Source organism: Anopheles maculipalpis, chromosome X (assembly GCF_943734695.1).
Source record: "Anopheles maculipalpis chromosome X, idAnoMacuDA_375_x, whole genome shotgun sequence".
Taxonomy (NCBI): Eukaryota; Metazoa; Arthropoda; class Insecta; order Diptera; family Culicidae; genus Anopheles; species Anopheles maculipalpis.
The window spans coordinates 11,711,557-11,725,169 of record NC_064870.1 but is presented as its reverse complement, the minus strand read 5'-3'; the positions used below and the strand labels follow the sequence as shown (position 1 = coordinate 11,725,169).

Sequence of the window (13,613 nt, the reverse complement as noted above, 5' to 3'; positions counted from 1 at the left end):
ATTACTGGCTTCCTCGACCTCAGTTAACCCGTAGGCAGTCCGACGTTTTCGTCAATATAGTCACTGAATATCAATATAGTCACCGGAGAATCCTCACAGTACCGCATACACATACGTTCATGCTGTAGAGGGGTAACGTGGCGAAATACGATTAATTGAGAAAGGTATAGAGCATTGTTGCACTATTCGATCAAACAGTATGTTATATCTCACTACGCTGGGTTATGACGTTTTTTTCTTTAGTTTTTATATTTAAATAATTTAAAATATTTTTTTTTTGTATATTTTCGTTTACATTCACAAAGATATGAATGGTCAAGCGCGTCTCATTATATAGCCAGCCAGTAGGTTAATATATAGTGGCAAAAATAGATTTAAACAGTTACTAAACCAAATAAGAGGAATTGTAAACAAAAAAAAAACATCAATTGTAGTATTGCCCAAAATAAATGTCTATCAGTCAAACTCGGAATAGAGTAGCATTCTTCTTTCAGAGTCGTTGGTTTGCTCGGGGTTGAGATCGTTTCAGAGTCACCACTTCGTCCTAGCGATATTGGCCACAGACAGATGGTTCCGCCAAACAGCTCAGCTAGCTTGAGGTTTACTACTCCTTCGAGTCTGCTCATACTCAAAAAATGGCGGCAGAAGCTTAAGACCCTAGAGGGCCACTAGGACCACTATACTTCTCATCAGGATTCTACACCAAATTATTCCTTCATCTGATTCAATTTACTGGTAAGCCAGACTTGTAGAACAATTTTGAGCTTTAAGAAATGTGAGAACTACAGGACTGCAAAAAATCTTGTTTACAGCTGATCCAGAGTTAACTGACATTCGACGCCTTACCGTACTACACCTTTGCTTGAACTCTATCCAAAAGAAACACATAAAAAAGCGATCAAATTAAGGTGCCGTGCTGCGACTGATTCGGATCCAACATCTCTACACAACAGCAACACCACGTGCATCAAAAGTGAGCGTCATCTATTTTGAGATTTATTGTCGACCGCAATAAGAGGGTGGTAATTATAACGCGTCGGGTCGAGACGGTATGGAAAACCGTTGGAACCACGTTTGTAGATCGGGCCAGGGCCACGGGGGGGCCAACGATTCGGTACGAAGGCAAAGGTGTTCTCGGGTCACAAGAAATCCACACACAAGCGCAGCTGGCAACGATTCGGTTTCTTGCTACGCGTAGGGGGACTAGGGGTAAGTAAGGTGATATTTGCACACGTATCATCATATCCCCCAGAGAAGTTTGACGACACCCACCCACATTCGCTGATACACATTTTGTTTCTCGAAATCGATGGAATGCGGTACGCAATCGCTGGTTAACGTACGGTTGGATGGAATGTGCTTTGTGCTCGATAGTAATAATTTGCTTAACGTCGTGCTTCCAGATGTGCGAACCTACCCCGTAGCTTTGGAAAATGTGTATGTGTGTGTGTGTGTGTGTGTGTGTGTGTGTGTGTGTTCGCCATGCCCTAACAGCGCTTTTTCCGATCGCCAAAACTCCCATACACACAGAATCCATTTGCGCGCGCAAAATTGTTCATCGCGGCGTGGCGTTGTGCGGCCACACTCGACGTCCGTGCACCTTGATAGTGTCGTGTGCACGTGCGTTTTGTATTTTGTTTGTGCATTACAAGTCCAAGCACGGGGTCCGGTTTGGCCGTCGGCCACTGGTCATAGGCCAGTTGCACTCAGAGCTCCGTGTGAAGTGGTCAAAGTCGGGAACAACTTCTTGTCTGCGATACGGTAGAAAGCGACAGTAGTCGTGTTTGGAAGTTTCACAGTGGGTTTTACCGTAGTGAGCTTGGGACGAGTTGTTTTTTTTTTCGCGAAAACGTTGTAATTGCTGCAAAAACTAGTGAAAATGGTGCGTCTATTTGGCTTTAGATATATGAGATACGAAGTCGCGATGCAGGCGCCGTGAGCTTCTATTTTTTTCAACCCAACAATCAATTACTACAGAGTTCCAATCAAACAACTCCCGAACTTGTGTGTCTAGATACTTACTGTTCATTATTTCCACTAGAAATCCTCCTGATAACATCAGAATAGCCCTCTTCACGGAGTTCTAATAGTTTCTAAATATCTATCTCCCTCCAAATCAACTTAAGTCGCAGAAATCCTTACAATATATCCCTACTTAAAAAAAACTCAAAACAATTAACCTCTGGAACGCTCTCTCCCATTTCAGGCCGCCGTCTGTTTCGGTTGTAAGGAAGAGATTAAAGATAAGATGCTGGAGGCACTGGACAAGAGCTGGCATCCGGAGCACTTTGCGTGCAAGGAGTGCAAGAAACGCATCGCCGAAAATAAATTCCACGAAAGCGAAGGTCTACCGGTGTGCTCCAAGTGCTTCGACGCGAAGATACAGGCGATCTGTGCCGCGTGCCGCAAACTCGTCACCGAGGTATGTTACGCTATAAAGGGACGCCACTCGTTAGTGAGGCTAGAACAACGAACAGGGCTGGAAGTGGTTGCACACCGCCGTGCCACTGTGTTGATTTAGCGAGAGATGTGCACACGGTTACATTGCCGCAGAGTGATTTCTGAGTGATCCCCGGGGTTTGTGGGGTGTTTCAGTTTTGGAGATCATTAGATGTATATGTCGGATGTTATTTTTAGACTGGATCGAGGCGTAATATCGTTGCCGTAGGAGAGCGGGAAGGAATAAACAAAGATCACTGCCAGATGACGAATATATTAGGGTAGCGGTAAGGTGCCTGGAGTGATTGGGATGGGTAGAAAACATGACACACCGTTTTTTTTTTGGCAAACCCTGCTTTCATCAGCTGGTGTACCGGATGCCGGACGAATTGGTTCATCGGTTAAAGAAAACCATAAACTTCTACATTGCATCCGACGCATCTGCGGTTTCTCAAGATAGGAGGCTACAGATACACACTTTTGTAACGCATGTTTTATTTCCCTTCCACCCAACCAGAAAGTAGTAAAGGCGATGGGCAAGACGTGGCATCTGGAGCACTTTATCTGCGGTGGACCCTGCAAGCAGCAGCTGTCCGGCAAGACGTTCTTCGAGCGCAACGGCAAACCGTACTGTACCGCCGACTACGAACGCCTGTACGCGCCCAAGTGTGGCGGCTGCAAGAAACCGATCGCCGAGAAAGCGTTGTCCGCGCTGGAAAGCAAATGGCACAAGGAGTGTTTCAAGTGCAAGGTAAGGCCGAGCGAGCGAAGGCAAAATAACAATCCTTCTGGATCCGTACGACCAGCGGTTTTATGCGCATTGTAGGTGCGAGATGTGCGATATAAAGTTCTATTTATAATTCGTCAAAAGATTTATGTCGCGCACGATGCCTTAAAATAGCTTCGGACACGACATGGGACGTGTAGGTGGACGACCGTACAAACTGTTTCTCCATAGCGTGTGCTGAGCTCTCCATTCAAGATGATGGTTTTGCTGTAGCCATTTTAAAAATGGCTACACTATGATGAAGTGATCATAACAGGTGGACTGATCATTGTTTGGCCTTCCAATGTGACCATCAATGTTGATATAGTAGTCATTTTTGATGATCTTTCCTTTCTCAAGATAGTCGATGAAGATTATTCCTTGCGAATCCCAAATAACTGACGCCATAAGCCTGCCAGATTTCCCCATTTTGTAGCAGACCTATCACATCCAGTCCACTTTGATGACTGTCTCTTGGACTTTGGAACCACTTCATGGTGAAGCCAGTTCTCATCCATGCATAACATATCGATGCAAAAACTAGGATTTATTTCGCTCAAACAGCTCCAAACAATGCTCCGAATCATCAACTCAAATGTTCCGATTTTGAACAAATGTGAGCTTTCTCATATCCAAATATTCGTAAACTTCACATTAAATTTGCTTTTAATAATTTTATGAATTTCTTTTATGTTTTTGTCGGTAACCACCTCTCTTAGGCATCCTCACTGTGTGCATCGTCCTCAGTGTTCATTTCACCACGTTTAAATTTAGCAAACCAATACTTGATGGTTGATGTTCCTCTAACTACTAGTTTATTGTCGAATTGCTGTCAAATTGCGACAGAACTCGTTTCATGATTGGCAAAAACTAAAAATGATATGGATAGAATTCCACTAGGGTCATCTATGTGTCAGCCCAAGTGATTATCAGCCGACCTGTTAACTTTATGTGTCCTTTTTTCTCTCTCTGCACTTCTCTCTCCGCTCTCGTCACCTTCCAGCTCTGCAAGGAACCGATTGGAGTGGATGCCAAATTCCGGGCCGACAAGGAAAAGCAACCGATCTGCGAGAAGTGTGGCGTATAAGGGACGGCGCGTGTGTTGCTGCTTCTGCTGCATGTTTATCGGGTTATATTGTCATGCTTGTAGTTGCGGACGTACGTTATATATCGTACTGTCGCGTGCTATTGTTTAGGTAGGACCTACCTACCTCATCTGTTTAACCGGTGGCATCACCAGGTGTTTATACTTATATGATAATACCGTCTGTTTGAGTATTTAGAGGATCTTTGCGCCAGAGGTGCAGCCATTGTTAAGTATTATGTGTGCGTCTGTCTCATTTTTCTTTCACTCAATTGTTATCTGTACATACGAATGTTTCCATCCATACCACCCACAAGACCATTCGGATCACAACGAAAAAAAAAAATCCTCCAAGAGACTAGGTGGGTCCTCGACAGATCCCTTGGTCTTTACCGTAGTCTATCAAGTGCTGTCTCCATATTCACGTGTTTGCTATTAAATAAATAGATAATTTATTGTTGCATCTTGCAGACAGCACATTGTACCATGTTTCACATTCTTTCACCTTCCTCTATCCCCTCCCACTGCTTCCCCCCTTCACTCTTCCCTTCTCGGCGAACCTGCGAAATCCCGAAACTCTCGTAGAGTTATGCGGGTGCAGCTACCTCAAAAGCGCACACCACCAAACCTCCCGTTAGCCGAAGATGTTATTGACTAAACTGTTGAAGCCACTACTCAGCGTGGACAGGATGCCCTCGTCCGTACCGGAACCTTGCGCTGCCGTCGGTGGTAGCTGTTGGGGCCGGTACTGGGTCGAAGCAGCCGGTCGATAGTGTTGCGACCCGTCATTGCGCTGTGATGCAGATGTTGTTGGGATGGAAAGATATACGAGGCGGGGACATTATTCGGGCACGCAACAAGCGCCGGAAACCGAAAGAGAGTGTGTATTTACGAAGGAGTGAGTTTGGTTAAGTTAAACTGCAACCACCCAGAAATATATGTACAGGTGTTCGGTTATGGTGTTTCGTTGCTTGATGACAAGCGGATCAACGATGATCAACTAGGCAAAACTCTTGGGTAACTTGTTTCCTGCTAACCAAACTCCAAACAGGAGACCGTATATTGTGCGTTAAAATGTTAGCCAGATAACGTGGGTAAAAACTTTGAACACTTTAATTTTCTTTTTAAGGAGAAGTATTGCGCAAGCATACGTTGGCATTCGAGATTAGCGTTTTTTGTTTTACCTAATTTAATACGTTATCCATTATTTTGCGAAACGAGTTTAACAAACGCTTACAGTTCTATATTGGTGTTGTGCCTACACTTGTTGAGATTGGTACGCATCCCTCCTGCACCCTGTAGCACAACTAAACCTAGATTATAATGGCGTGTAAAATTGTTGTATTGCCCCACATTCTATGTACATTCCCGATCCCGATCGTGCCTCACGAAACATTCGGCTCAGGAGCTAAAAATGAGCCGATCTCGATTGGCCGTGTTCGGCTCCGGTTCGCTGTTGCCAATAGACGTGGTCGGTCTTATCGTGCGGTCGTAAGACGCACCGGGAAGCTGTATGGCGCTGTGCTCCGCATCCTTTACGGTGGAAGAGAAAGAGCCAGTAGTAGATCCAACAGTAGACGTGATAGCAGTAGGATTAATATTATTGTTAGTAGTGGTAGTAGTAGCAGGAAGAGAAGTAGTAGTGACACTAGCAGCTGTAGAAGTAGTAGGAGAGACCCCTACCGCCATCTTTGCACGGGAACTATTTATCCGTGGACGCTTGTTAGTAGAGGATGCGTGTTGCTTTGCAAGCATTGTACGCTGTTAATTAGACAGAGAGGTTAGAAAACAGTTCGCATTCGGTAGGTTAGTTAATGCAAGAAAGTACTTTGGTCAAGGTTACAAGCTAATGTATATATACAACTACCAAGCGGAGTACAAAACCGTCACCCCTAATCGATTCATACCTTTGACGGTTGTAGTGTTACGTTCAGCAACGTTGGATGCTGCTCCACGATCATGAAGTCGACATCCTTCGGCACGTATCCGTCCGCGTACACCTCCAGCTTATACACGCCCGGTAGCAAAATGCGCCAGAACTCACCATACTTGGTGGTGGTGAAGCCAATGTCGCGTCCCTTAATTTTGAGCTGTGCCCGCTCGACCGGATTGCCGGTCGGGTCCATGATGAAGCCCTGCACGCCTCGGTGCGCCTCGGCCAGGAACTTGATCAGTGACATCTGATTGTCGTCCCAGTACTTGCGCAGCTCGTACGCCGGTGGAAACTTGCAGCAGGACACCTCGAGCGTTACCTCCATGCAGCCGTGCCAGACGTAGTTGAAGTCCTGCATGCCACCGGTCAGCGGGTACCAGGCCGCACCGTTCGTGATGCCGTTCTCGAACGAGGGCGATGCCGTTTTGCAGGCAACGCCGCGCGACATCTTACCATGATTGTTCGCGTACGTCAGCGACAGATGCTTGAACACGTCGTCGTCCGGTGTCAACGACGGTTGCGACAGGTAGCTGTGGAAGACTGAGCTTAACGGGAGTCATGTAGATGGAAAAGCAGAGAACAAAATTAGAATATCCGCTGTTTGGTGCCGCTAATGCTAAGCTAAACCCATCCACTTGTGTTAGCTCACCGGCGCATGTAGACGAAGATCGACAGATTTCTGCGATAGTGGAGGTGTTAGTAGGGTACAAACCATCCATCCGGAAGGTGCATATTGTTTGCAGGAAGGAGAAGGACACGGATTAGTTAGCAGAGACCCATGATGCCAGAGATTAGCTCATAGGACAGACAAAGAACTCGGTGGAGCGAAGAAGGGTTAGCAAGGATACTTACTGGCATTGGGCGTGTTGTCGTACGGGTAGCTGACAACAAGTGCCCCGCCGTGCAGCGAACCACTCAACACGAACTGTATCTTCGAGATCCAATCCTTGACTGCCTCCGTTTCTGGCTGCGAACGCTTATTGTTCTGCTTGAAGTAGTCCGGAAAGTTGCGGTTCAGGTCGAACCCGCGCGAATTGTACCTTCCCTGGCCGCCGTCGCATGTGCCCTCCTTCGACGCAGCGTACCCGTCCGGATTCAGCGAGGGCAGTATGTGGATGCGCGTATTGTCCAGCAGCCACTTAATGTACGGATCGGACCCATAGCTCGACACCAGATATTGGATTAGATGTAGCAGTAGTTCGCGCCCAACCGCCTCATTGCCGTGTATGTTGCCAATGTACTTGACGTCCGGTTTACCGAGCATATGCTCGTACGGGGAGGCCGACACGACCAGCACCCACAGATCGCGGCCCTGGGCCGACTTGCCGATCGAGTACAGTGCGGTTAGGTTCGGGTAGCGCGCAGTCGTCGCACGCAGATAGCGCGTCATCTCGTCGTGGTTGTGATAGACGAAATCGAGCGCCCCAACATCTGGCCGGTACGCGCGTGGATCCTGCGCGACCGACAGATTGTCGAACGTGTACAGGTGACCATCGGTGCCCGCACCACGTTCAAGCGAGAACAGTGCAGGATCACTGCTGGGCTCGAAGTTACGCTGCTCGGCCTGATCGGCGAGCGTCGTGGGTATGGCGGCGATGGCGCACCACACCACTAGCAGAGCTGCCAGACAGGTAGGCCGCATTCTGAGCGGAACGTTGCGGGATGATTGCAGTGGCAAACCTAGACAATGGTTTGAGCTTTCTACAGCTGGAACAAACGGGAAGCATACGAAGTGGAGAAACGTGTCAGAATATTGATGACTAAAAATAAGGAAAAGCATCGAATTGCGAAATTTGATGTTCTTCGATTGACGTTAATTGATAAAACGTTAATTCTTATGAATGATGCCAAAATGGTGTCTCCGGAATAATTACGTCTGATTAATCCGTATTTAACTCCAGTTTATTCCGCGGTAAACTCCGGATTGATCCGGAATCAATCCGGATCAATTTTGCCGTCGTATTAATCCGAATCCGGGAAAACCGAGGATTTACCCATCACTAAACGGTACAGCAGAGTCTGATTGACTCACATGATTCTGCTGGCCCGATCGACCATACCTTCGTTTAGTACCGTGCGTCACGCAGTCATCAGAAAACGAAGCCGTCTCGTATTCAAATAATAACATACAGTTCCCACTGCTGGCCTTCTCTTTCGCTCAGCGTATGTATATAATAATCGCCCTCATTTTCTGCCGTCTGACGATCGCAGTGTCCAAGTGGTGTAAATCGCCACCAAAGGACAAAAAAAGGAGGACATATCGGGTACTGGCAGGGCGCGAGATACTGTTACACGCAGTAGTTTGAACTCGTTCCAGCAAACACATAACCAACTGGAGATACGGGAAGTCGTGGAGGCTAACGGGTCTTCTTCCCGTTGAATCCAACGCGCAGCTATCCTACCATCTGAAGGTTGGGTGATGCGAAAGGTGCGTTTAGATCGTCGGTGTGCTTTAAACCAAGAGACTTGGGACGAAGCAAACAAGAAACGTATTTCCCCAACCCTGCTTACTGATGTATGTTTTTGTGGATAGTCGACGGATGCGCGGAAGGAATGGGGTTTGGAAGCAAGCAGTCAACAACATAACTGTTGTTTGCAGAGGGGAGGGAAGAATCCACAGGTTTTGTTGTTTTATTTCACACACCCCTATCACCAACCCGCGTCCCTCTCCCATTGTCTAGTGATATCCAAGGGGTGGTGATTTGGATGGCAGAAGGGTTCGGAAAAGCAATTTGGCACCGCATTTCATTCAAGCTGAACCTGGTGGGACTGAGACCCCAGCCTGGGTGAATCACACGCAGACAAAGCAGGTCGCACCGAAAGAAGCGTTGGAATGTATGCAGCCAACCCCCTCGTGATTACCGGTTTCCACACCCTCACGCTACTACAACCTGTGCGCGCTCTCACTCTCTTCTTTCTCCCTCTTCCACCAGCACGACCTGCTCCAAGAGCTCCAGAGAGGCGTTGAAGAAGACTGAATTGAGCCTGTGCGAGTTTGATTGAAGAAGTGTCCATATGGACTTGTGTCGTGCGCGATGTTGTTTGGTTAGGGGTGGGATTTTCGCTGGAAACAGGAAACCTGTTTCGCGGCCTAACATCGGTTCTACAAATCTTGTTTCTCTCCAGCTCCATCCATTCGCCACACCCGTTCCCTTTTCTATTGGCATGTGTGCTGCCAAGAGCTGTCGAGGTCTCTCGGTTAAGGTCAAGACTATCTTCACGGCAAGGTAAAGGTCAGGCAGGCACCGTGTCTGGTGTCGAGTCTGATCAGGCTCGCCGCGACTCAACAAAGGCGGGATGACCGAATGGTGGCTTACTTACACAGGCGGACGAAATTCGCACTACGAAATGAGATGAAAGTTCCCCCGATTCTGACACTGGACACATCTGGAGAACCTACATTGGCGTATAGGTGAATGGAGTCATGTGGATGAGTCGTACAATCTATACCTATTTTGATAAGCGTGTTTTGTTAACGCACTTGACCCTAAAAAAGAGCACAGCATCACAGCACACGTTCGTGCAACTTCGCAACACTTGCAACAACAACAACCTTTTCTCTCTCTCTCTCTCTCTCTGGCTAACTGCTCGTAGTTAGCAATCTTCACGCGAGACCTAAATACACTTTCACATCCCCAACTCGCCCCAACAGCTATAGAATTAGGCGGGAGGAAAAATTCACACCACTTACTACTGAGGAGCTACAATGCCAGCGCGAACGATGCCTACGAAGATAGTAGCGGAGGAACGCACGAGTCCGGTGGATGGAGGGGTGGAATGGTTGACGGACACACTTTCCACGCGCGGTATTGTTGTTATTGCTTCCACACCAAACACCAACGAAAAGCCCAAGCAGAGACCGGAGCAGCCGGTGTAATGTAGCGTATACGTCCACTCGGGCGAACCGATCGTACCACACTGAACGCTTGATTATGTATTTTTATATGTTTATAACCCGCGCACTGTTGGAAGAGCTTTGCCCATAAGCTCCGTACCCGCTCCGACTTGACGCTTCATTCAGACCCCCCTCCTGATCGTCCGTAACCTAACCGCCAGCTGATGGTGGGCTAGTGGTGGGTTTCCTCTTAAGGGTTGGGAAAAGCGAGTTCAATTCGAAGGGCCGTTTGGCTGGGAAGGTCTGGGCGCGCGCGTCATCGGGATGCGGATGAGCCCCCCTTCCCGCAGACTTCGCGCTGAGGACCAATTATTTGTCTACCAGAGGGTCCTCTTCCGGGCCCTCCCGTATATGGTTTCAACACTACAGACAGCTGCTAAGAATATCGAGTTATATCCGGGGGTGGAAACTTGATCTTTGGGTGTTGGAGAGCAGAGCTTTTTTTTAAATTCCTGTTTGGATTTTCAAGGGATGTGTGCTTTCCTTTCACCGGTAAGTACACATCCCAGTGGGGTGCGAAAGTTTTAGCACCAAATGGGACGGATGAGAGTGAAATTCCCTCGCGGGAGGTTATATGAGTCGGCAAGGATGACAGATTTACGTTGAGATATTGCGCACGATAGGGAATTCGTAGCATTTTGCTATAAAGCCCTAAGCGGAATGGGAGTTGGGGTCCCCTATTGCATCGAATTTACTGAACGGGGGGGAAGGATCTTGTGGATTCGGGGCCCTTTACCAACCCGGGGCCGCCCACTCCGCTCACCATTGAACCTGCCACTGCATGCAGACTTAAGCAGTTTTTAAAGTCTGAGCTTACATGACAATTGTATTGATTATTTAAAGTGTGGAAAAAAGATAATCACAACAGCTACCGGGCGTCGTGGAACGCTTCAGTCAGCTGATGCTCTCGGGCGAAAAACATCCCGACCGCTGACACCGTCTCACTCAAACGAAAGATCCCGACTTATGGATACGAGATAGTAAGAGAGAGGGAGATACATTGGATCAAAACTTTTTCTAGGTCAAACTCGCAATCGAAGTCAGTGTTTCCTCTTTTTGTAGAAGACATCAAAATGGTATCGTAGACGAAAATTTTCTTTGAACAGCTTAGCATAACATGTATTTGTAGTTTGTATTCTATATTCCACTCTTCGGCGTCTCCTGGACTCTCTGGTCCCAAGGGCTCGAATAAAGTCAGACGAAAAGTTGGGCGCCCGTTACCACAGACTAAGCATTTGGAGGACATATTGACTCACGGTAGCAACGTTTTACAGACTTACCCATGAAACAGCATATAGGGTTGTTTTGATTCTTGATTTGCTCAACAAATCAAGTCTTTCTCCTCCGACGACAAATAGAACAAATATCGCACAATCGCACCAAAGCTCACAACACTGATGTTATTTGGATTATCTCTTTCCCTCCCCAAAGGAGTCCTGTCTTTTTGGACTTGGAGACCTAAACTAAGGCACTGGTAGAATTTATTTTCACATCTCCCACTAGATCTCTGTCTAAAACTGTTTACTATGCTGGATGCTGCAAGGGACTGTTTTTTCTCGCATAAAGCACCAACAACCAACTATGTCCCTGAGCTCGTCTCTTGTTTTGCTTGACGTTTTTCTTCTGTTTTAAAGGGAATATTTTGGAAATCGACTTGCACTTGAGTTAACTCTAGCTGACCAGCGTTCCAAGACTTTTGCCACTTATGCTCAGATGCTTCGAAGCTTTTGCTGGTCGAAGACAGCTGGTGGGCAGAAGATGTTTTTCGATTTTTTTTTTTTTTGTGGTTTGCGTGCCAGAAGTGTCAGCTTTTGAAGTTTTCGATAATATAAATAAACTTACCCAAATGTCAGGGAAGCATCAGACGAGGGTGAATTTTGTTATCGCCTCTCCGTATCGCGCTCTCGCGTCTCACTTATTCTCTCGTATGGAAAAGAAATTATTGATTCTAGTCTCGGGCGGAGTGTTTCCGGCAACACTTGGGGTTGTGTTTACTTAATCGTGATTAAATGCATTTACACAGCTTTAAATTAGTTCTACTGAATCAAAGTAAAGGCTAACTTCCCTTCGCACGACGCAATACGGCTGTATTAACCTGTGTTACACCTTTGCCTGTTTTGTGTTGTCGTCTACTATTTCCAGTCTATTACTCGCTGCTCCTAGTGACCATCTCGCAAATTGTCCACACCAGCCACATAAGGGAAATATGCGAAAAGCGAGACATTTTCTTCGATCCGTTCCGATGTCAGCTGTACGAGCTGGACCTGCTGGATGAACCCATCACCTATCTGCTGTACGATGTGAATCCGAGCGAAGGCTTTAATCTGCGTCGGGATGTTTACATCAGGATGGCTGTGTTTCTGGAGTTTCTCCGAACGCAGCGTGGTTACCGGCGGGCGAAGCTGGTCCTACCGCCCTGGTCGAATCTGGTGCACTGGCGCAGTCACAACATCGACCAGACGCATCTCTTCTGGAGCCATTTTTTTGACCTGCAAAGCATGAAGCGCTATACCAACGTTATCGATATGGATGAATTTTTCGCCGAGTACGAGCGGCTGCACGGTACCAACGCGGGCGTGGTGCTGGACGAAGTGTACAAGCTGAAACATTTCGACAACATGTTCGAAAATGGGATGTTTATCGACAAATTCGAGGAGCACGTCTGCCCGAAAAGCCACGAGTACGATCCAGGACTTTCAGCACTGGCGTACCTCGGGTACGGTAACTTCACCTGCGAGCAGGTCACCTGTCTACACTTTCAGGGCAGTGCGATGCTGCTACACAAGCTGCTGGAAACGTACAAATCGCAACGATCCCACACCCGCTACGTTCTGGTTCTGAATGCGGAAATTGTCTTGCACGATCTGTGGGGCAACGTCGACTACTGGGAGGCACGCCGTTCAATGCGCTTCGCCAACGAATTAATCGAAGTGGCGGCACGCTTTCGTGCCGACCTGCTTAACTCATCCGACCAGCAGGATCGTACGCTAAGACCGGCACGGTGGACGGACGAACGTGCACACCGTACGGCACGCGGCGGTGACTACTTGTGTGCCCACATCCGGCGGGCGGATTTTTTGTACGGCCGGGACAAAACGACACCGACCATACAGTCGGCCGCGCTCCAGATACGTGCGAAGTTGCTCGAGCTGGGCCTGAAAACGGTGTTCGTTGCGTCCGACTGTTCGCGGATGGAGTTTTACAACTTGAAAAACTATCTCAAACGGTTCCGGGTGGTGCGGTTCGTGCCGGAAAGTTACGAGCAGCGGCACGCGCTCAAGGACGGTGGCATTGCGATAGTGGATCAGATCGTTTGCTCCCACGCTCGGTACTTTATCGGTACGTACGAATCGACCTTCACGTACCGCATCTACGAGGAGCGGGAAATTATCGGCTTTCCGAAGGATCTGACCTTTAACACGTTCTGCAAGAGCGAGAAGGATATGAACTGTGAGAAAAATACCGTCTGGCCGATAGTGTATCATTAGTGGAGAGC

At 47.7% G+C, this 13,613-nt stretch overlaps 3 protein-coding genes across 3 annotated transcripts; 2 read left to right on the top strand and 1 right to left on the bottom strand.

Moving 5' to 3' along the window:
• The first annotated feature begins 1,822 nt into the window (after window positions 1-1,822).
• LOC126560897 (paxillin) lies at window positions 1,823-4,296 on the top strand. The gene is made up of 4 exons (XM_050216850.1): window positions 1,823-1,882; window positions 2,207-2,422; window positions 2,957-3,190; window positions 4,209-4,296. The coding sequence occupies exons 1-4, from the start codon at window positions 1,880-1,882 to the stop codon at window positions 4,290-4,292; spliced, it is 537 nt and encodes a 178-aa protein (XP_050072807.1). The 5' UTR covers window positions 1,823-1,879; the 3' UTR covers window positions 4,293-4,296.
• A 627-nt stretch (window positions 4,297-4,923) lies between these two features.
• Window positions 4,924-7,879, bottom strand: LOC126559273 (carboxypeptidase M). The gene is made up of 4 exons (XM_050215406.1): window positions 7,075-7,879; window positions 6,872-6,901; window positions 6,197-6,762; window positions 4,924-5,082 (listed from the first exon to the last, which is right to left on the bottom strand). Exons 1-4 carry the CDS (start codon window positions 7,862-7,864, stop codon window positions 4,924-4,926), a joined length of 1,545 nt encoding a protein of 514 aa, XP_050071363.1. The 5' UTR covers window positions 7,865-7,879.
• A 4,247-nt stretch (window positions 7,880-12,126) lies between these two features.
• On the top strand, window positions 12,127-13,605 carry LOC126557717 (GDP-fucose protein O-fucosyltransferase 2). Its single transcript, XM_050213589.1, has 2 exons — window positions 12,127-12,166; window positions 12,260-13,605. The coding sequence occupies exons 1-2, from the start codon at window positions 12,127-12,129 to the stop codon at window positions 13,603-13,605; spliced, it is 1,386 nt and encodes a 461-aa protein (XP_050069546.1).
• Window positions 13,606-13,613: the final 8 nt, after the last annotated feature.

What these genes read in the sequence shown, in the direction of transcription:
- LOC126559273 (XM_050215406.1), bottom strand. Translation starts at nt 7,864, where the DNA reads ATGCGGCCTACCTGTCTGGCAGCTCTGCTAGTGGTGTGGTGCGCCATC. An exon ending in CGACAACACGCCCAATGCCA is followed by an intron (nt 6,902 to 7,074) that starts GTAAGTATCCTT and finishes CCACTATCGCAG; the next exon opens with AAATCTGTCGATCTTCGTCT. An exon ending in ATCTTCGTCTACATGCGCCG is followed by an intron (nt 6,763 to 6,871) that starts GTGAGCTAACAC and finishes CGTTAAGCTCAG; the next exon opens with TCTTCCACAGCTACCTGTCG.
- LOC126557717 (XM_050213589.1), top strand. Translation starts at nt 12,127, where the DNA reads ATGCATTTACACAGCTTTAAATTAGTTCTACTGAATCAAA. An exon ending in ATTAGTTCTACTGAATCAAA is followed by an intron (nt 12,167 to 12,259) that starts GTAAAGGCTAAC and finishes TACTATTTCCAG; the next exon opens with TCTATTACTCGCTGCTCCTA.
- LOC126560897 (XM_050216850.1), top strand. An exon ending in GCCGCAAACTCGTCACCGAG is followed by an intron (nt 2,423 to 2,956) that starts GTATGTTACGCT and finishes CCACCCAACCAG; the next exon opens with AAAGTAGTAAAGGCGATGGG. An exon ending in AGGAGTGTTTCAAGTGCAAG is followed by an intron (nt 3,191 to 4,208) that starts GTAAGGCCGAGC and finishes GTCACCTTCCAG; the next exon opens with CTCTGCAAGGAACCGATTGG.